Genomic DNA, 24,335 nt, shown 5'->3' on the forward strand with positions numbered 1-24,335 from the left:
TTGAGAGAGAACATTTACTGTACATGATACAATTCAATTGATTCATTTATAACATTGACATTGTAGATTTTCTAAGCAAATTTAAAACTCAATTTTATTCATAAGTTATCAACCATGATGTTTAAGTTGTCCTTTACCATTTATGATATGATGAAAGTTTAATTAATATTGGAATCAATAATGGTGCCAGTTAGAAATAAGAAAGTTTAATATTTCGTAGAAAGAATTTGATAAATTAAAAAAAAAAACACAAAAAAAAAAACTGTGATACCCACTCTTCTTATGGGTTAATTACTTTAAGTATAAAAAAATAGTTTTTTTATATTTATACAAGGTATTTTTTATTTATATGGTAGTAGTGTGTACCTGTATCAAACACTGGTCCTTTTCACCTTTTGCTTGTATTCAGCTTCGGGAGCATCCCTTTTCACCATCCAACAATAATCAGCTAACACAGCAGCAGCGCTCCATTTGCCTTTGTATCTTTGTTACCTCGCTGTGATGTCTTGATGAAAGTGCTCACCATGTTCGTCGCTGATGGCACCTCAGTTTGGTGGGGAGAAATTCAGGTGTGAGTGCAAGAAATGCATTTTCAATGGCATGTTGCACCCCAGTTTTTGTTAAGAAGTAAAGTAAGGTGTAAAGTGTTTTGGGTATAACGGCACCAGGGATTTTCCCCATCTCTGCCTTGTGTACTCTGTGTAACACAGAACTCTGAAGGTCAGAGATTTTACTAAAAAGTGTGTTGTTGTGTTGTGTTGTTCCTCTGACCTTTTGGCCATTGTGCCCCTAGTGGGACCCACACTTTGCCCCGAGGAGGCAGGTCAGGCATAGAGGGGATTGCAGTAGAAGTTCGTACTGTGGCAGGCCCTGCCACCTAGTTTCCTAAGATTTCAGTGGCTAGGGCCTATATATATTTATATGAGTAATATGGAAAGAAAGAAAGTTAATAAATTGTAACAAGCTGTAACTAATACTTATGGGCCAATGCAGTTGCTAGAGCAATTATGCATTACGACCATAATGTGTATAAAATATTTTGTATAATATTGAAAATAATAATATAGAAGGTAATTCAAGCAGACAATACCAAGCTGGATTTAAAGAAACGCAAGGAATATAAATATATTAAAAAAAAAAAAAATATATATATATATATATATACATAAAACTTATCGTTGTCTACCCACAATCTAGATGACTTCAACTGGGGCCAACCACCCAGACTGAAGGCAAAAAACGACAAGGAGTTCTCTGTTTCTGTAATGATCGATATCTGCTAAGATATAGAAAATATAAAAAATTCAGAGATTAAGTAATTTGAATCTAAATCAATTAAAGGTAGTTAAAAAATTTTTGAATCAAAAGGAAGATATTATAAATGTAAGCCAGGCAGGCACTTTACCCACCCGGCTAGCCTGGTCGGCCAGAAGACTACTGTTATTTATTTTCAGCAGTTCAAATATATGGGTTAACTATGGTGTATTTACACCGATATTACATAGTTAATTATTAAAACCCATAAGGATTATGCCTTGTGCATTTAATTTTCCAAATACATTACCACCACACCCTTTTGGCATCTTTCATAATGTGGATATAGCTTCGCAACTGTGATAGCTCGTTGTATTACCTGGGTACCTGCCCGCCCACTGATGATGAAGCCGCACAGCTTCGAAACGATCGTCTGGGTGGTGGTACCGCTGAAAATAAATAACAGTAGTCTTCTCTACTAGAGAAGCGTTATTTATTTGAAGTAATGCAATAAATAGCTACCTCGTTGTGAAGGCAACCACATTATGAGATACAATTAAAACGATGTCCTCTACGCTACATACGTAGTTCAAATATATGGGTTAACTATGGTGTATTTACACCGATACTATATAGTTAATTATTAAAACCCATAAGGATTATGCCCCTTGCATTTAATTTTCCAAATAATTTCTATGTAATATGACTTACATATAATTGCATAATTGTGAGCAGCTTTGTCAACCAGAGTAATTACAAAATGTTTATGTATTTCTTTGAGCTGCTTATTTATTAATTTTGAAATTCATACCGGATAATCTAAATGATTATCCGGTATTAATTCATACTGGATAATCATTTAGATTATCCGGTATGAATTTCATTTGATTATTTTTGTTAAATATGATATTTAGCATTGTGAACAGCCACATGTGGTATGCCTCAACTGCTATGTTATATTTGTATGCAGATCTTATGCAGTATTTTAATAAATCTAGATATAACAGTTTTTTAAAGGTTGATTTATTACTAGGTAGATTAGGTCGAAACTTAAAACAGAGTGACAAAATATCTCTAAGCTTGGAATATATATATATATATATATATACACACACACACACACACACACACACACACACACACTGGTGTTCAAAGGAAGTGCATCACCTAGGAATTTCAGATTTCTAACCCTTTTTTGTGATGATATGTTACATTAATGACTAGCATCACAAAAAGAAATATAAACAAAAGATATTTATTAATAGTTAAGACAAAACTAAGTAATATTTGACATGTGCTCTCAAAATATTCCAAAATGAGCATTTGCAACCTTTATACAACAGTTTTGGTAAACATGACAATTATGGCCGAAATGTTATCAGAAGCCCTCAATTTGCTTCAGTTTATCATTTTAATGAAAATGAAAAGTTCACCAGGTGCAAACTAATATTTAGTTGAACCTCCTCTGGTCCAGATGACAGCAGCAGCAGCACGCCGTCGAGGTATTGACAAGGTCAATTTCTGAAGATAATCAACTGATAGTTCATGGTTCCAGACACGAATTATGGCTTCCTGACGTTCACGAAAGGTCTTTGGTTTCTTTCTGGCATCTGCAGATTCCACATGATGCCAACAGTATATAGGATTCAGGTATGGGCTGTTTCCTGGACAGCTAAGAGTTGTAATGGACCATTCTTCCAACCATTTTTTCATCTGTAACAGATGTAAACACATTACTGTGGAACTTCTAATGCAGAAATGAAGCTAAAGTATCTACAGAAGCGCCTTACACTTTTCGCCCGATGACAAGGAGCAGAGTCATCCTGAAAGATACAGTTATTTGGCAGGTTGAAATGGTCTCTAATGGTTGGCAGCAATTTGCCTTCCAATATAGCCAGGTATCCATTGGCATTTACGGAACCTTTTATAAACTGCAGGTGACCTACTCTGCGATACAAAATGCACCCCCCCCGTGTCATTTGGCTGGTAGGGAATTGCACTGTAGACACCATACAGTCTGGATTGTATTCTTCACCACGTCTAAGGCAAATCGTTTGTCTCCCATCAGAGCCATACAGGTTAAATTTTTCTAATCCCAGAAAATAACTGACTTCTACTGCTCGGGGGTCTGTTTGACATGACATACTCATTACACCAAATTAATCGGGCCTTTTTCATTTTTTGTGTGAGGAGGGGCTTCTTAGGCCGACAGGCTACAAGTCAATTTTTGAAGAGGCATCTTCTGACTGTTACTGCACTTGCTACCACTCCCGTATGTTCTTCCCATTCTCTTTTCAGCTCAGACAAAGAAGCTTTACGGTTTTTAAGGCATAAGCACTTCAAAACACAGTTCTGTTTTGGTATAGAGACTCATTTGCGTCCGGTTCCTTTTTTCCTATCCGCAGAACCAGTATTCTTGAGTTTGGAAAGAAATCTAATCACTGTCAACTGATTACAAGACACTCTATAAGCAATATGACAGGAAGAACATCCTTCCTCACGTAAAGCAACAATAGCACTCTTTCTTCGTGGTGTCAACTGCGTGTAACTCGCCATCCTGACACAAGCAAGGAATAACTGCAACTCTTGCAGAGTGTGCTTATATAGCTGATGCAATATTACATCATCACCTATGCGTGTCAATCTTATCTGATGCATGGATGTTCTCCATGTTCTCATATGTTTCTTTTTTGTGGACGGCATACGCAAGAGGTATTGAAGGTAGCATATTTCCATTGTGTAATAACACAGCCTTAAGGCTAACCTTAGAAGCATCTATAAATAGTCGCCATTCTTTGTGAATGGGCCTCATGTTCATTGCTGTCACTAGACCATCAACATCCTTACAAACAGTGAGTTCACCTTCTGTTTGATAGAATTTATCATAATCTTTATTTCGAGTATGAAATGTTGTCACTTTCACAAAATGATCAAGAAGATTCCACCGTTGTAGCCTTGAGGCCAAAATCTCTGCCTTATTTTTCAGCAGTTTGATATCCCTGTGAGGTCATTAATGGTGGACCCCTTGATGTATACAGCTGCTGCTTCTTCGTATATATCAAGTTGATGTTCATCAGATTGTACAGAAAAACGGTTGGGTGGTTCAGGAATAGGTAGTACTTCACTGTGAGCCACAAGACGAATTGCAGATGGTATATTTGGGTACATCACTGCCCACCTTTTCTTCATTGTCATCCTTTTTCTAATAGGAGGTACCATACAGAAGCAATAATCTGTGATGTGATTTGTTGTCTCTCTCTATATCATGGGGGGGAAAGGCATAAAACATATCTTTCTACTCACCCATGCATTGAGTTATGATGAACAAGTAGTGCAGCATGAGTGGAGCCCAGTTCTTGTCCTGGTCGCCTACTTTACACCCAGTTAAGTTAAGGCTTAATTGGGTGTAAAGGCTCGAGTTAAGGGATGCTTTCTTGAATCTAACTTGACTTCTCCACATATGTAACAGAAATCATCTGGATTATTCACACAATTACAGGGCATATAATCTTACATGACACAAATACTGTGCAAAAATTAGAATCTCACAGAGAACAACTGTTAATTGAGAGCAAATCACCCAGCACCTACCCGTATTCGAGGATTACTGCAACACAGTTGAAGTTGCATTCGAGGCAACAACTTATAACACGATGCATAGCAAAGCGACAGTTACCAATCATGTGATAAGAGCATGATGGTACTGAACTGCAGTGTTTGCCATGTGTTTTGCTGAGAGCCATAGTTGATAATTCAAACACAAGAGCCAATCAACAAAGTTTAATGTGATTTTCGTGTTCAGCAGCATAAAATTAGTCAAGATTGGGTATTTTTGTTTTCTTAACATTTTACATGTTGACCAGTGTTATAGATGAATATTTATCATATTATTATAGATGAATTTTTAACACATTTGATATATGACTTTACTATCTTGCAGAACTTTTTGTTTTTAAATACTTTTGAGATGTTGTCAGTATTAATTATCTGTTTTTAGATATATGGTGAAAGTATGCATTTAGTAGGGGTCACAAGTAGTTTGATCAATACAACATTAGTCTACAACCAAGAAATCCAGCAGCTAGTTCCTGAAAGTTTTCATGATGTACAGGGGACCCTTGATACAGTACTGAGTGATGCGTATGTGTATGGACGGGAGTGGATTGCAACTTCAGTAAGAATATTTTATTGAAAAGTTATTTTAAGAGTACTGAAACTTAATTTAAGAATACCTTGCACCTTTATTTTCAGCTTAAATACAAGCTGTACGTTTAAAGGTTAAATTAATAACTTTTTGCTACAAAATCAGAGTATTTTGAAACAACTTTAAAATTACAGATTTCTTAACGTTTCATCCTGTATAGTCAAGAAACCATAGTGTAATTGTGTGATTTCCATACACATTTGTTGATGTACAAGATATGTTTAATCTGAAATTATACCAAATATTCAAACTACGTTTTATAGATATTTGCACATATCATAACAGACAAGTTCATATATCTTTTAGTATACAATTTGTATGACAGCATGAAAAAACACACTAATAAATAAAATATATAAAGAGTAATACAATGCAGGTTAGCCTAAATATAGCAATGTGTGCTAAAAATGGCTCCAAAAAAATGGAGCCATTGTGACTTAAGACTGTAGTCCACTTGATATGAGTTTGCTTTGATATCACCATATGAATTGGCTCTACTACTCACATGATTTATTATCTCTTGCAACCAAAATTTTCTAAAATAAAGGAAATTTTGCTCCAGAATTCATTATAAAGTGACTTTAATAGAAAGGATTTGAGTGATCAAGTTTGAATTTCTTTTTCTATGCATGAAACAGGCTGAAAATAGATTGTTACTGTAATATATTACAAAATAGTGACGTCATGGCAGACACATTTTGAATAGAAAAAAATTATGATAGGTGACAAAGGTATGAATAAATCAAAATTTACCATGATTGGTTTGAATCTGAGTTTCAAGCACTAGTCTTGACTTCATTTCTAACAGATGCAAAAAAGAAAATGCACCTGTTTTTTCTAACAGGTGCATTTTCTTTTAATGGGGTGGGATAAATAAGATAACATTAAGAAGTTAAAAAAAACAAAAAAACATGCCATATCCATCTATGAGACAATAGTTGCAACCCATTCTTTTTTTGCACAGACAAAAGCCATTAATATTTTGATAAGTTGAATGAATCGTAAAGCTCAAACATTTGATTTCTTTTACCCCTTCAAGAAACTGGAATACAGACTGATCCAAAGTTTAGATAATATCTGCATAGTCAAAATTTTATAAACATACAGGCACTCCCCAGCTTACGTAACACTTGACTTACGAAAATTCGACTTTACGTAAGTTTTTTCTGGTCGGTGCAAACTTAAAAATCATTTGTTTTGCAGTCCATAGGAATAAATGGAGATATCGTGAAAATATTGTAATGTGAACCCAATAACGCATTTTAAAAAAAAAAATTTTTTTCTGTTAATTCGTTCCAAGACCTTGGAAGTTGAAATTATTGCTATGTAACTAAGCTATTTATCTTTCTAAAAGGTGAAATGGCAAAATGAGTTGAATGAATTGTAAAGCTTCACTAAAATTTTCAATCACATAAAAAACATAAATAAAATTTCATAATCTTCTCTTCATTCCTATTTATTTATTAAAAGGGTGAAGGGAAAGGGACCAACGTAAAGTGCAAGTGCTAGGAAAATTAACAAAATTTATTTAGAACTGAAGATGATTAATTAAGAAGTACGAAGCAGGACAAAGTTTGTCATCTATTGCACGGAATTAGGTCTTGCTGCTTCAACAGTGAATACTATTTTAAGGGAAAATGCACGTATAAAAGAACATGTTAAAGGATCAATGCATTTAAGATCAGCAGTGATCACAAAACAGCGTTCAGGTGCTATATCGAAGATGGAAAAGCTATTAATAATATGGATGGAAAATCAGATTCAGAAGCAAGTGCCCCTGAGTCCAATGGCCATTCAAGCAAAAGCAAGTATTTATGAAGATATTAAGGATAAGTACGATGAACCCCAAGCCAAGTTTGTAGCAAGCAACGAGTGGTTTAATAGGTTCAAGCATTGTGCTAGTTTCCAAAACATTAAAGTATGCGGTGAAGTCGCCAGTGCCAATTCTGCAGCAGCAGCAGAGAAATTTTGTGACGTGTTAAAAAAAAACCCTTCTAAATCTCCACAGCCCTCAACTTCTGCTGCAGCGTGCTTATCAGCTAGAGAGTTGATAAGCATGCTGGCAACAATGCTTGAAAGGTAAAACTTGCTGACATATATAAGCCTGTCTCCCCTCTTTTTTTTTATAATTTTATAATTTTTGAAATTTTTGTAATTTTGTACACTTTTGTAATTTTTCTTGCGCACGAGATAAAAAAAATTTAGATATATACAAAAATAAACCAATTATATGATTAGGGTGCTAAACCTATTCCTTTATTACAATGTTAAACAAAAAAACCGAAAAATGTATTCGTTAAAAATGACCTGATTTCAGATGCTCACAAGACTAGTGAGTGAGCTAAGAATCCTTACTCTCAGAATTCAGTTATTTCACCACTCTACACTCAAATAAGGAAATGTGTAGTGGCAAAGACTTAAATTCATTTTTTCCACTCACTGTAAAAAAACAAGTTGGCTATGACATTAAACAAAATTTCATGTTTGTTCAACTAAATAAGTAATATTTAAGCAAAAATGATATATGTACATTTATACATATATCATTTATGTTATAACATATCGGCCACAACTGGGATGGCTGGAGAACAGTCACCCCAGTTGTGACATCAGACTTGCAGAAGACAAAAAAAAAAAAAAAAAACTGCCTGCTGTTAATAGTCGAATATAAACATATATTTAGTGTTTTATATTGTTTATGTGAAGTATAAGTGGATAGCAGTACATAATCAGAAATGTCAACATTCATGGTTCACAACATCTGGCTGGCTCGCCGACCAGGCTAGCCAGGTGGGTAAAGTGCCTTCTTGGCAAATCAAAGGTCGTGGGTTCAAATCCCGCCTTGGGCTTGGATCAGAGTAAAATCAAAAAACTTTGGGAGGTGCAAGCAGATGTGCCAACAACTAACAAAAAAAAAAAAAAACAACATCTGGCTGGAAGAGGACTATCAAAAAACGCTGCCATTAACAATTGAATATATACATCAGCAAACATTGATATAGCTTTTCATATTGTGCATATGAAATGTAAACAGATAGTAGTATAATAATTGTGGCACTACAGTGGGTAAATGAATTCCTTAATTGGAAAGGCTGATGGGACATTGGCTGTGACATGAGACTGGAGGTGGGAGTTTATGATGTCACAATGATCACGGCATCTGACCGCAAAGCTTAAAGACTTAGTCCTGTCCACACAAACATTTTTTTTCTCTCATTCTGCATCTCTGCAAGCAGTGATGCCATTCCAGGCTTTTCCAAGAAATCTAGACATTGCTTCCTTCCCTCTTTCATCTCCTTTTTTAATTTCTTATTTAATATACAGCACCATACCAGGTGTTGTTTATGTCACTGAGGCTTCTATCTTGTGATGTGACTCACCATAAGGTCAGAGTCTGGACTGTCTCCTCTTAATTTTGATCTTGTAGCAAGTCACAGAGACAAGTTCTATATTCACTTGTTTCCCCCATAAAGCTCTAGCCTTCCATTGCCTCAATAATTTCTTTTCATAACCAGCTAGAAACATTCCTCCTTGTCTTGAGATGTAGTGCACATAAGCATGCAAAGCCATAAACTGTTCAGATGTCATTGCTAAATTGTCTTTTGCAAAAGTTAATTTACTTTATATCACCTAATTTTTGATTAAATCCTTTAAAGCACAAAGAGTTCAATTCTAAGGTTTTACAAGTTCAATATAGAGCTTTTTAATTATGTGGGGTCCAGTAACTAACAAATTCCATAATGAACTTAATAATAGATGCACTGGCTGAATCTGTGTAGTGTGCAATGGCCAAGCCTTCAGCACAAGCTGCAGAACATCGGTTTTGGCACAAGATGCAGCAGGTGATACCATTTTGTCTGTAAGGTTGTGGGAAAGTTATAGGTTGGGAAAGTTAATCATTCTTAGGTTTCATAGTTTCATGCTGTTGTTAAAAAAGTGATGTTATAGAGGCTGCTGTAGTAATGTCGTATATATAGAAGAGCAGCAGTGAATACACTTTTTTATTATTATTATGAGGATTATCCACTGCCATTGATGGAATGAACTTTTTTTTGGACATTTAATAATCCAGATTTAAATATGCAACCTACTGCAAGCCACAGTTATATTAAACTAACGTATTTATATTAGCAATATTAAATTAACCTTATTCTCATGTGAAACAATAGCAATAAAATTGGAACAAAATGTAATTAATTTCTGTTTTGGACTTTACAAAATAATTTTGCTTTAGTCACCTTAATATGTAATTTTGCCCCTGACCATAATTTTATTAGCATTAAACTTTAGCTGTCATTTTTCAGACTATATCTGTAATCAACCCACTCATTTCTGTAGTCTGGTCATCCTTCCAACCTTTCACATTTTTACTGCCAGTTTTTCTGACAACCTTTTTGAGCCAGGTTTGAAAACCATGGGATTATGCCAATCTGGATTGTAAAGGGCAGAGATGTTTTTGTGAACTAGTATCAGTTTGTGGTTAGTATGTAACGTGTGATGGTTTAGTTAGGAAGTGGAGTTGTCAATTCAAAGATGGTAGGTAGTGAGATAAAAATGAACCAAAGCCTCGAACGTCTTGCTCACCATATGCATTCCTGAAAACACAGCTCTAATGGAAGAACTGATGAGACAGGTTAATCTGCACTGAGGATATCTATGAATTATGTGAACATCTAAAAATATTTTCAGATATTCATATGTTTTATTTCCAGATGGAATAATTCATTATGTAATAAGCAAGCAGCTATAAATGATTTAGGAAAAAAAAGAAAAGAAAAAAAGAAAGAATAAAAGAAGTTCAGATTGCCACACGAGTCACTTCTCAGTGTGCATAGGGTAGTTTGTTTTTTCCCCCCAGCCATATTAATGATGGTGGGATGATTCCCATTAGCATTAGTTGAGGCATATGATGCAAGAAAGCAAGCTTATACAGAATCAGCCAAAAAAAAAAAAAAAAAAAAAACCTTCACGTTTAACCCATCCAGTCACTCCAAATGTTTGTCTAGTTCAGCCTAAAATTTATTTAAGCTATCAACTTTGAAGTCTGTTCCAACAATCAACTGCCTGCTGGCGAAAGGCAAACTATTCTACAACTGTCTTTCCTCAATTGGAATCTATGCTCCCTCAGGTTTTTAATCTGAGCAAGCGGAAGGATCCCATCAGCATTGAGCCTGCTCAAACCATTCAAGACCTTGTACACCTCAATCAGATCACCTCGTAGGTGCCTAGTCTCCAGATGCTGCAACTTGCAGAACTTAAGCCTTTCTTCGTAAGCGCACCGCTTTGTTCCTCTCGCCAATCTTATTGCCCTTCTCTGTACTCGTTCAAGCAACTCTACATCCTTCATAAAATGAGGCCACCAGACCTATACACATTACTCTAGGTGTGTCCCGACTATTGCCTTGTATAACAGGATAATCACTTCCTTGTCCCTGCTAGCAAAATTCAATATATATCATTGACAAGACTCCATTACCTGGCAGCCTGTCTGCACTGCTCAGAGAACTTCATATCTGACTGCACAGTTACCCCCCAGGTCTTTTTCATTCTCCCTCCCTGAGTGTAGTACCACACAGTTGGTACGTTTCTCTTTGGTTACTGCTACCCATATGGAGTACTTTGCATTTGTCAATGTTAAACTTCAGTTGCCACTTCTCAGTCCATCTGCCTAACTTTTCTAGATCCTGTTGCAGTAGCATACTGTCAATGAAAACCCTGCCAACCTTTGTATCATCTGCAAACTTGGACATTGAGCCTGATATATCTTCATCGGTATCATTGATAAATACACAAAACAACAATTGTCCCAGCACCGAACCCTGGGGGACTCCACTAATAACATTAATCCACGTAGAGCAATGTCCATTTATTACCACTCTCTGTTGTCTCCCACTCAACTATCCCTTTATCCATTGCAGTAACTTGCCCTTAATGCCTTACCACTACAATTTGTACAGCAGTCTTCCATGTGCAACAGTATCAAAAGCTTTCCTGAAAACCAAGTATATGATATCAAAATTATTTTTTGCATCCAGTTCCTTTGTGACCACATCGTAGTATCCAATCAAATTGGTCAGACATGACTTCCCCTTAACAAACCGTTGCTGTGTCTGAGCTATTACTGCTGTCTTGTCTATGTGATCCTCTATCAGTGACTCCATTATTTTCCCTGCAACAGAAGTTAAACTAACAGGTCTATAATTATTTGTGTCACCCTTTGAACTCCCTTTGTGAATTGGGGATACGTTTGCACATCTCCATGGGGACCTCCCCTGACTCTAAGGATGCTCTCATAATTATGGCTAAGGGTTTGCTTACTTCCCTTGCTGCCTCCTACATTATAACTGGCCGACCGGGCTAGCCAGGTGGGTAAAGTGCCTGCCTAGCAACCCCAAGGTTGCGGGTTCGAATCCCGCCTCGGGCTTGGATCAAAGTACTGCAAAAACTTTGGGAGGTGCACTATGGCCACAGAAGCCGATGCACCAACAACTACCAAAAAAAAAAAAAAAAAACATTATAACTGGATAGATTCCATCTGCTCCAAGTGCCTTTTTTATGTTTAACTTCAATAATTTCTCCTCCACTATGTTCTCAGTTATTACAAAATCACTTAGCTCCCTGTTAGAGTTTGATAAACTTTGGCATTTCCTTCCTTGAAGAACTCCTCATGTGTAAATGTAGATGCAAAATACTCATTCAGTTTATCAGCTACTTGAGCAGGATCATCAATAGTCGAATTGTCTATGTTAAGTGGACCAATCTGATTCATCTCCTTCTTTCTAGAGTTTACATAAGTAAAGAACACTTTGCTGTTTTCTTTGCATCCTTTGCCAAAGATTTTTCATAATCTGCCTTCGCCTGCCTAACCTCCTTTGTGACTTGATTACAGACTAGTTTATATCTGCCATAGGCTTCTGTGTTACCTGATAATTTATATGCATCCCATGCATTTTCCTTCTCTGCCACAAGCCTCATTAATTCATTTGACATCCATTTAGGTCTGAACCTTGAATAATATTTCTTAGTTAGTATGAAAAGCCTAGTAGTCTCCAAGATTAAGTCACTGAAGACTCCCCATTTAGAATTCACTGTTGGTAACATCATCAGTTAATCCCACTGTAAAGAATTTAACAACTGTCTGAAACCACTGTAGTCACCTTTACGAAAACAAAACCCTTTCTTTTACCCTTGATGGTAGTTACATCTTTAAGTAAATCCCACATCAGTACGCTGTGATCACTGTCACCTAGTGGTTCCTTTATCTGCAAATTCTTAATGCATGAATAATCACTGGTGATAATCAGATTAAGGGTATTACTCCCTCTGGTTGTCCCTTGAACACATTGCTGTAGAAAACAATCCTCCAATAAATCCACAAAAGTCTTGCTAGCATGCGAGTGACCAATCCACAAGTTCCAGTCAATATCTGGAAAGTTAAAATTCCCCATCACAAGACATTCTGATTTACTGGCCCATTCTATTTCTCTGTACTACTGTGCATTGTACTCATCAGAGTCATTAGGCCTATAGCATACTCCTACTTTCATTTTCCCTTTCTCAGTGGTTTGGACAGTACAATATTAAATCCAAACAGACTTAATATTGCACTGTCTACTCATGTCAACTGGATGCACTTCCTTAGATTTTATGTATTTCTTAACTAACAGCATAACCCCTCCTCGCTTCCTGCGCTGTCTGTCCTTTCTGTACACATTGTTAGTAGTAAAAAAACTCATAGCAATATTCAGAAACTCTTAACTTGTTATCAAACAATAATTGATCATTAATTATAGTGAGACTTGCATAGTTTATATGATATAATTAAATGATAATGGAATAATGGCCACCTTGTTCTCATTTGCACAAGTGATTGGCCGAAACTATGGGTGACTTGCATAAAGAAACTAAGATTTTTGTTTGTTGTTCTCTTCTTGTTTGTTTATCATAGTCAAACTAAAGAATAAAGTATTGTTTTTATTAGAAATTTAACTGAAGGATGATATCCATAAGTTTTGAGAATCACTGCATTAAACAATACAGCTGATCCCTTTAACTTTGCTTTTAAAATTAAAGGCACCATCATTTATTTGAGTGGCCGTGACACAAGATAATCATTCTCTACAGAAGAATGGGCATTTTATATATAGCTACAGAGGTCTTCATTTTTCTTTGATGGCTGTTAACTGTGTATCTGTAAATTAATGAGAAATTAATAACCTTTTATGGATTAAAATAAAATTTAGGACTAAAGCCTCAGACCAGGAATTTACTAGATATACAAGTTAGTGCAATGTATCAGTTTTGTATATAGCAAATTACTGAAGTTGGTGAAATGGCATCATTTTCGTTACATCTGATTATGAATACCTTCACAACAAGTTGCCTGTCATTGTACTACTTCGAGTAAGTAACACTTTCCCATTAGAGAAGACTATTGTTTCTTGTTCTCAGTGGATACCACCATCCAGATGGCCATTTCAGGACTATTTGACCCTTCATTGGTGAGCATAAGTAACAATAGTCTTCTCTAATGGGGAAGCGTTACTTGTTCAAAGTAGTACAATGACAGGCAATTCGTTGTGATAGTATTCACAATATGAGATGTAATGAAAATGATACCATTTCACGAACAGAACTGATGCATTGCACTACTTGTATGTCTAGTAAATTCAAAATCTGAGGCTTTAGCCCTAACTTTTATTTTAGTCTTTAACTATTGTATATCATTTGGCATCTCTCATATTGTGGAGTTAACTTCATAATTGGGTTGTCAGGTTTCCTATAAATTCATATAGGAAATGTTGAGGAAAGAAGGTTAAATTTACACCAATAAATATTATAATAAATTGAATTTTTAATGTTATCCACCAGGTACCCACCCACCCACCGATGAAGGGGGCGAAATAGCTGTAAATTGGCTCGCTGGGTGGTGGTTTCCACTAAGAAGAAGCAAAAATAGTCCTCTCTAATGAGGAAGCATTACTTATTCAAAGTAATGACCAGCAACTCATTGTGAAAGTATTCACAATATGAGATGTAATGAAAACGATGTCATTTCACCAACTTTGGTGATTTGCTATATACAGAACTGATGCATTTCACTAATTTGTATGCCTTTTATGAATTAAAATAACTAAAGTGAAATTTGTAAAATATTTATAATTGAAGTTTTTTTTATATTTTTTTTTATTTAAAAATAATCACGGAGATTAAATTTACTTGTTTTTATAATTTCTTACTCTTCCAGTTCCGTCGTATTATTGATGAAAAAGATAGTGCAAGAGCTGCAGCTTTAGAAAAACAACTTTTGGAAGTATGGGATAGGGTGTATCACTTGTGGCTTTCTAGAAATACCACTGACTATACCATAAGTCATCAATCAGCTGCTTCTTTAAATAATTTAATGGATGGTCTTAAGACACTTAATATGGATTTAGTACTGAATTTCATAAAGGAAAATATAGGAACATTTATGTCTGTAAGTAATGTTTTAAATAATTGGTTAAATAATCTTAAGTAAAGTCATGATATTTTATTGATAACATTGATCAATCAGAAATACTTTTTTTTTTTCATAAAAGATATAAATGCAGTTTTAAACCAGTTTTTCATGCTGATTTCAAATATGTTTCCAGTGTTTTATTTCTAACATATGTGGTTTTCCTAATATGACTGCTGATAGTACCAGCACAACTTAATTAAGATGATTTTGTTACAAAACACAAGACGCTACAATTGCATTTTTATCACTTTTACAGTTTAAACCTTGATAAAATGGCAGGTGTCAGGTGATGACTTTAATATCCTTGTTATAAGCGAAGTGCTTTTTAGTTGAAAAAATTTTGCCATTTTCCCCCAGTTTTTTTTTAACATAATACATACATAAATTCACTTTACTTAGTAAATAAATAGGCAACCCCCATATAACACAGTACTTCTACAACAGTTTTGCTCTAACATGATTGATAAATTGTGGCAATCCTCGCACAACACGATACTTATATAACATGGTTTCACTGAAATACAGTTAGAGAATTGCGGTAAATCTCACATAACACAGTATTTTTGAGCTTTTGTGCGGGGTAAACCTTGCTATTTTGTTGGATGTAATTTTTCAATTCCCATTCTTTTTTGTGAATCCTTGCTGTTCACTCCTTAGTCATTATGCAAAAAATTTATTGAGAAATCCTTGTATTTTATTTTGTTGGGAAATCCCCAGGTTAGGTTCTGTGCTATTGAACTTGTGCTTGTTTGAGACCATAAAAAATTGTGACTTCAAAGCATGTAGTTCGTGACTTTTATGGTTTTTGTAAAGTTATTTTGGTTTTTATTTGATCATTTATAATTTGTGCAAACAGCTTTTCGGCACCCCTTCAATGATCTAACTGTAAATTTAAGCCCTTATAATAGTCACCGTTTATGAAGGACAAAAGGAAAGATGTTGATACTACATACATACATATCTTTCACTACATAAATGCTTTAATAACAAAAATAATGAAAAGTTACAAGAAAAATAATATAATTTTTTATATTATGATTATAAAGATATTTCTAACATTTTTAATACAATATTGTAACTTTTCTGGCCTTTAAACTAGAAAACTTTTAAATTATATTACTTAAATCTAATTCTTCTAATACCTCACTTTCTATAGAAATTGTTGATAATATAGGTAGGTAAAGAGGCCTGTGGATTCATTATGATAAGTTACTATGTAGCACAGAGTGAAACAGAAGATAAAATAAAATAAATGACAAGTTTAATGTTAAATACATACAGAACAAAAAGCTTTTGGTTATTATGGTAACCCTCATTAGTCAAACTGACAGTTTAGGAACGTAAGGGCGTGTAGTGCCAGTCATGCACAGTAAACTGCGTGATGTAATAGTTAACTGTTTGATGTTTAAGCCTGTGGTTGTGACGTATGTGAACATTGCCAACGTTTGTCAGTCATGAGAATAGTTGTTTCGATAATAAGGTGGACACGACATCCACTGCTTCTGTTGACCAAAGTATTAGAGCACGTGATGTGCAACAACTCCAACCAGGCATGGCGTTGGTAATGGTGGGACCAATCAATAACCATGACATTGCGGTGTGGGTCAGTGTTGTGTCGGGTTGACCAGAAGTGCTCAGCAATGACCGAGTGTTCTATGTCCACTAAGTGGATGGCTCTTCCGTGTTCTGAGATACGTTTGCCGAGCCATCTTGCAGTTTTTCCGATGTAGCAGCTAGTGCAGTCACAGCAAGACACCGTGAAAACACCAGTTCCCACCTTACTACAAAGTGGACTAATCTACCACATCTCTTACCGTGACTGCACTAGCTGCCACATTGGAGAAACTGGGAGAAGACTCAGCAAACGTATTTCAGAACACGAAAAGAGCCATCCGTGTAGCGGACATAGAACACTCGGCCATTGCTGAGCACTTCTGGTCAACTCGACACAACATTGACTTGCACCGCGATGTCATGGTTATCAATTGGTCCCACCATTACTGACGGCGCACCTGGTTGGAGTCGTTGCACATCACGTGCTCTAATACTTCGGTCAACAGAACAGTGGATGTCGTGTCCACCCTATTATTGAAACAACTATTCTCATGACTGACAAACATTGGCAATGTTCGCATATGTCACAACCACTGGTTTCAACATCAAACAGTTAACTATTACATCACGCAGTTGACTGTGCATGACTGGCACTACATGCCCTTATGTTCTATGTTCCTAAACTGTCAGTTTGACTGATGAAGGTCACCATAATAACCGAAAGCTTTTTATACTGTATGTATTTAACATATTTTATTTTATTTTGTCTTCTGTTTCGCTCTGTGGTACATAGTAACTTACCATAATTGTAGATAAATTAGATAATCTCTCTTGAGACATTGAGGATCTTAAATAATTTATTTTCTTAAATTTTGAAAAACTTAGTTCGGCAGTAGCAATTGTTACTGGTAATGACAAATATATTCTTAAAAAAATAGCAATATTTGGAAAAGAATGAACTAAATGATTATTATAAATAAAATTCAAAACATCCATGGGTGTCCTGTTTTTATTTAAGAAACGTTGCAGAGATTTTATTTCTTCGAATAGAGATACACCATTTATATCACTACTCTTATTTGAGTAATCTGTTAGTTTTAGTTGTAAATCTTTACAATGTGTTAGGAGCTCACTTTCATCCCAATCCGATAGTGTACTTAATTTCGATATAACTTTAAATGTGTCATTATATTCTTCTAAAAGTTTAAATCGCTCACACAATGACATTAAAGCAGAATCTAATAATACTAAAAAAAAAGGATGTTTTAAAATTTAATTTTGGATCTATGATGCATTTGTCTGTTGATTTGTAATCAAAACATCTTTTCTTCCCTCTTTGTCTTGCATTGACAAGAAACGTTAGTTCGATATCTATGTCTTCTGTGATTTGAATTGTACAACTTATGATAGTTTCAAATGATTCATCTGTTCTAAATTCGTTTAAATCATCATTCATTTTTTTAAAATTTTTGAGAGCTTCACTCAAGTTAAAATCAGGACTCTGTAGCATTTTGCTAATGACATTAATTTTACTCAAAATATCATGTCACAATAACGGAACAAATAAATTTAAATGATGTTAATTTTGATATCAATGTGTTAGCCTGAAATCTTGTGTCCATATCTTTTGTTGAATCATTTGCAATTTCTTTTAAAGCAAGATATGTTTCTTTGGTCTGTAATTTTAAAGGTCTAATCGCTTTGATTCGACTTTCCAATCTCGTATGAGACAATGGTTTTAGTGTTAGTTTGTTTATATATTTAAGTAAAATACTCCATCACTTTGTGGATACAGAAAAGAAATTGTAAAATTCTTGACGCTGCAAAAATAAATTTTTGCAGCATCATTGACAACTAAATTAAGACTATGGGCTGAGCAAGGAACATAAAAAGCTCTAGAGTTAGTTTACAATATTTTTTGCTGTAGCCAGTTGTATTTATCCCTTATATTAGCAGCATTATCGTATCCCTGTCCGCAAAGATTTTGAATATCCAATTTTTAGTCTATAAATATGACTTAAAATAAATTCATACAATCCCTGTCCAGTTGTGTCTTCTACAGGACAAAAGCCTAAAAAATGTTCTCTGATTTCATTTGTGCTTGCTTCTTTATTGCAATTTATTATAATATATGAAATTCTTTATTATAATATATGAAATGGATTATAAATGCCATTTGTTCAATGCGATTTACACAGGGGTTGTGTCCAAAATAATGGAATAATATTTTGCATCCTTGACCATTTCTATTATATTTTGGCTAATAGCATCAGAAAGTAGTTCAATGATTTCATTTTGAATTTGATGTCCCAAATAATGAGCAATGTTTTTTGAAATTGAGCTTTGAATATGGCATAAATGTTCCGCCATAGCTGAATCAAATTTTGAAAAAGTTTCTATTAACTTCAAAAAATTGCCATTGTTATTTCATATAACTGTTCAGATGATCCGCAGAAAGCTATAGATTGTTGGGCTAAAAGTTGTATTGAATGAATAATTCATGCAGAATACCAGTACTTTTTTCCTGTCTTATACAACTTCTGTTCTTGAGAATCAATTGTGATATATTTTGCTAAATTCATTAAAAGTTGAGCAAAACCACTACTATTTTTTATATGAGATTCACTTTTTTCATGTTTATTTAAAATATGTGACAAATGTTGCCAGTCTTTGCATCCAAATTCATTATTTGTGATTTGCCATCTCCGAAAAGTTTGCAATACAAACAAAATACCAAATCTCTAGAAACTAGAAAGTATACTAGCCATAATCTTAATGCTTTTTCTCCATTTGGAAGTAACCTACTGTAATAAGAAGTGGAAAATTTCCTTTCTAAATTATCTCTTGGAAAATCCCATTTGATTATTTGAGAAGGAGGATGGTCGACTAAATAGTCTCGGTTTCATTGTTAAAAATTTTGGCTACGTACCTGGATCTTCTAATTGGGAGAAATTTTTAGAAATGTCATCAATTTCTGTTAGTTTAATCGATTCTGGAAGAGTAGTAGTAGATGTTGATGGTACTCTGTTGTATTTGTGTTTCTGTTCTACTTGTTTTTTCTAGTTCTAGAAAATGGAGCAAGAACAATGGAGTGTGTCACTTCCTTCTTCAGATGATTGAAAAATTTCAGAACATGGTGTTGATTTTTCAGTCTTATTTCTTTTTTCTGAGGTTTCTGAGACCTTGCTTAAAGAACCAGACAATTGGTTGCACAGTTCCTCTCGTGTGACCTTCCGTTGTTTATTTCGAGCACTATATAATTTTGTTGATTTTTTCTCAGACAACTAGGGTAAATAGGAATTATTTTATTATTTAATGAGCAGGAAATTAGAGTTTTTTTTTTTTTTTTTTTTTTTTCATACGAGAGAATTCATAGCTATTCAAGATAAAAATGAAGGGATTTATAGTCATTCAAAGTAAAATTAATTTTTAAATTTCGAAAATTGAAAATTAATCTGAATTTCTGAAAAATGTTACTCGTTTGACAATTTTCATTATATTAAGAGCACTAATTAATTTTCAAAATTTAAAAATTATGTCGGATTGAGAACTACAGTAATTATTTTGTTGTTATTTTTAGTCGAATTGAATTTCAATTCTTATAACTAATGAAACGGAAAAAAATATAAAATTTTACTTACCATGAGGAAAATGAATAGGAATTCACATAAACAACTATAAATATTAAATAACAAAAACAATAACGCTTGATAAAGAAAATTGCTTTATGTTTTTACTCCACTAGAAATGTCAAGTAAGGACCAAAGACAATTGCGAACCTATATATATAGAAAATAGATCTTTAATGGATTTCTGTTCTCGGAAAATAAACAATCAGTGCTGATAACAAGCCGCAATTCTTTTTCGATGAATCTCTGTGCCCAATAATTAGTAAATATTCTATAAAATTGCATAAATAATGTAAATTAACATAATTGTTTAATTTAACATATTGTTAAAAAATAACTTTATTATTATTTTATAACATTTTTCCTACGACCATGTATAAAGTACTCATTTTAGTGTGTAAAATATCACTTTTTGATAACAGTGCCTAAAAATTATTTCATGGACTGGTGTGCGTGAAATAAATCGATATGGCTGCTATAAATGTCAAATTGTATGAAATATCAACAATTTAACTGATCAATTTGTATTGATTTAAGGTTTTTATTATCTTTGGTTAATACAAAATAAGTTTAGTACAAAATTTATTATGATTTGTAAGAATTAATTCGTTTGACATGTTTGCATTTTTATGATACCAGCATACAGTTACCAAAAAATACTATCAATTGGCAACTCTTATTTAATCGTGTCAATTATGCATGTAATTATAATTTATTATCAATTATTGCGATTGTAGAAAATTTTGTATGTAATACGTGTGTAAAGGTCTGTTTTTGATCTTGTGCTACTTTTTTCATGTTCAGCTAATGCCTCACGTGTATACCTTCGCACTCAAACAAAAACACTTCCTTTACATATTTATTACATAAATAACTATTTCATACATTTATATTTTATATATTTACATTTTATTATTTAATTTCAAAATATATAAGAACAATTTAGTTCAATCCTTCCTACACTGATAATATTTAAAAATATAAGAGATTTAACTCATACCTTTTTATAGGAAGTTCTTTGGGCTGACACTCACATCAAATTAATCCAATTAATACATTATATCAAACTAGGTTTATGGTGTGCTATTATGGTTTAAAATTGTTAATATATACGGGTTTCTTAAAAATAATCCTGTATTCAATTTCCATAATCTACTCACTGCCAAAAGGAAGAGCAAAGCGAAGTCGATGCACATCAACCCACAAAAAACTAAACCACCCAGCAATAATGAAGACCATTGTCAAATTTACTAAAATATTTTTAGACTAAACTTCTTAATAAGGGACAAAGTTATTTCGGGATTGTCCCTACTCACAAGAAGTAAAGTGACACATAACAATCTCCACTCTCTTTTATACTAATAATAAGGTTCAGTTTAGTGTACCGTGAACGAGATTATTTTTATTAACCAATGATGTAAATGATGTTATTTACACATGCACGTAAAAGTCCACGAATCTGAAATTGTGTATGGTCTACGTACATTTGTAGTGTTAGGGTTTAACTTCATTTCAAGTGTTTCGTCTATTAAGAGTTTTGTATATTTATATTGTGTATTAATTATTCTTGCCTCATTAAAAAGAAACATATGGTTCTCATAATTTTTAACCAATCTATAATGCTTACAAATATAGTTCTACACAGGAATCTCTTAATAATGAACTTAAGGAACTCTACAAGATTTTTGAACAGGGGATATACATTATGTGCAATAGAGAATATTCAACGACAGGCAAAACAAAAATCAGAAACGGTTTAACTTAATAATAAAAACATTACACAAAAATGTTTTATTAAAGTTCTTTACGTACAACATTGGTATAAACAATTCATTACTATTTTTAAAAACACGGAATTTAAAATTGTTGCGCAACCCATAAGTAAACTCCACAGTATTGAAGACGAGGAAGAATACTACAGTTGTTAATATGGAACATATGAACAGTCTATAACGTTGCCTGTGGGGAATGCAACTCTTTTTATATTGGTTCTACCCAAAATTATCTTTCAATGCGAATGCAACAATACCAGACATCCGTTAAGGCAAAAAGGACAGGTGCATCTGAACTTTCCTTTCATGCTATCCATGAGAACCATATGTATGTTTCTTTTTAATGAGGCAAGAATAATTAATACACAATATGAATGTACAAAACTCTTAATAGCCGAAACAATTGAAATGAAGTTAAACCCTAACACTATAATTGTATGTAGAGCATACACAATTTCAGATTCGTGAACCTTTACGTGCATGTGTAAATAACATCATTTACATTGGTTAATAAAAATAATTGCGTTCACGGTACACTAAGCTAAACCTTATTATTAGTATAAAAGAGAGTGAAGATTGTTAAGTGTCACTTTACTTCTTGTGAGCACGGACCATCCCGAAATAACTTTGTCCCTTATTAAGAAGTTTAGTCTAAAAATATTTTAGTAAATTTGACAATGGTCTTCAATTTCCTGTCCATTATTGCTGGGTGGTTTAGTTTTTAGTCATTTGATGTGCATCGACTTCGCTTTGATCTTCCTTTTGGCAGTGAGTAGATTATGGAAATTGAATACAGGATTATTTTTAAGAAACCCGTATATATTAAAAATTTTAAACCATAATATCATGTCATAAACTTAGTTTGATATAACAAATTAATTGGATTAATTTGATGTGAGTGTCATGCCAAAGAATTTCCTATAAAAAGGTAAGAGTTAAATCTCTTATTTTTAAATTTTATTATTTATTATTATTATTATTTAAAACCCAATTTGGCACCCATCTTTAACTGGCGCCTTTGTGCGGTGCACAACCTGCAACACCCACTTGCGCCGGCCCTGCTTATTAGAATCTTAGAGTTGGAATTAAAGACTTAACTGAGTAATTAGAATCTTATTTTCTGAATGCAAATCCTTCAGCAGAAAGGAGCACAAAGGTCAAAAGGGAGCTTCAAAAATGCTTAGCTCCATACCACGAAATTTACAAAGATCTATCAAGTAAAAGCAAATAAACCTAGTTACTGATTTTTTAAAGAAAGCAAAAGATACATGAAATCTAAATGCTGCAGAAGAAAGTTCAGAATTTGAAGATATTCTGCAACAGAGAAAACATTCTCTGTTGCAGAATATTGATTGTGCTTAGCAGCAAAGAACAGGAAGAAATTTATTAAATGAACGTACATTATCTGACATATATGTATCACAGTTTGTAAAACATTTGTTCAGTTATTACTATTTTTAATAAAAATTAAGTTTCCGATAGTTATAAAAAAAAAAGAAGCGTATTTTTGTTAGCCTTTGGAACGTAACCCCCCTTCTTTGTGCTGGTTCTTAGTCCCATATAACACGGTTTTGCACTACATGAGATTTTATCGGAACCTAACTGCCGTGTTATACGAAGGTTACCTGTACTTCATTTACTAATGTTTTATGAGTATACAGGCTAAAATACAAAGTATTAAAGGTCTTATTATTCCCTTTACATTCTACTGCCTTTGTGGGTAGCAAAGCTGGTTGAATCGCTGTCCTACCCACACCGGGTCGAAAAGACCTGAGTTTGAATCTCATCAATGATGTGAGGAATTTTTATAGGTGTTTTTCGCAGTGTGACTGAGTTAGTCAGTCTCAGGCAAGGATAGCATGGTTGTTTCTCCCAGAAACTTGGATTCTTTTCCCAGAAAACTAACCACAGAACACATGCAATTTACAGACATATTATATATAGAGCAATATAGCCTAAGTTGCCAATGTGCCTACAACAACCAACCAACCATCCATGCATTCTACTAACACACAATGCTGTTATGGACTTAAATTTTATGCATTTGTCCTGAAATAGCCATGTAATTTAGTTTGCCAGACTTGACGTTAGCATTTTCTCAGTACATAATTCTTTTAATATTGATCAGATGCAATGAATGATGTTTGCTATCACTCTAATGACATTCTAACCACACTATCACCTCATTAATGTTTTCGAGCACTTTGTTAATTTCTGGTGCATTTTTCTTTCACGAATCATCCACATGATTTTCTGAGTCACTCCCTATGTCACTGACCTTCTCTTTCTCAATTGTCTTCCCAATGTTCATAGAGGTGGTGATTTTCCTTGCTCAGATAATGTGCAACTGGAGCTTCTGCTTCTACCTCAATCCAAGCAGCCAAGTCATTTGCTCCAGGGCTGCCACCAAGTATGTTACT

At 34.0% G+C, this 24,335-nt stretch overlaps 1 protein-coding gene across 2 annotated transcripts in view; it reads left to right on the plus strand.

The window, feature by feature from the left end:
* Window positions 1-24,335, plus strand: part of LOC150090803 (transmembrane protein 245) — a 148,081-nt gene that overhangs the window by 63,771 nt on the left and 59,975 nt on the right. For both annotated transcript variants that reach the window (XM_090380143.1, XM_090380135.1), the window contains exons 7-8: window positions 5,252-5,428; window positions 14,706-14,936. In XM_090380143.1, coding sequence (XP_090236269.1) covers window positions 5,252-5,428; window positions 14,706-14,936 — 408 coding nt within the window. The remainder of the gene's footprint in view (window positions 1-5,251; window positions 5,429-14,705; window positions 14,937-24,335) is intronic.

The sequence above is a fragment of the Mastigoproctus giganteus genome, chromosome 1, assembly GCF_048544385.1.
Source record: "Mastigoproctus giganteus isolate SK-2022 chromosome 1, ASM4854438v1, whole genome shotgun sequence".
Taxonomy (NCBI): domain Eukaryota; kingdom Metazoa; phylum Arthropoda; class Arachnida; order Uropygi; family Thelyphonidae; genus Mastigoproctus; species Mastigoproctus giganteus.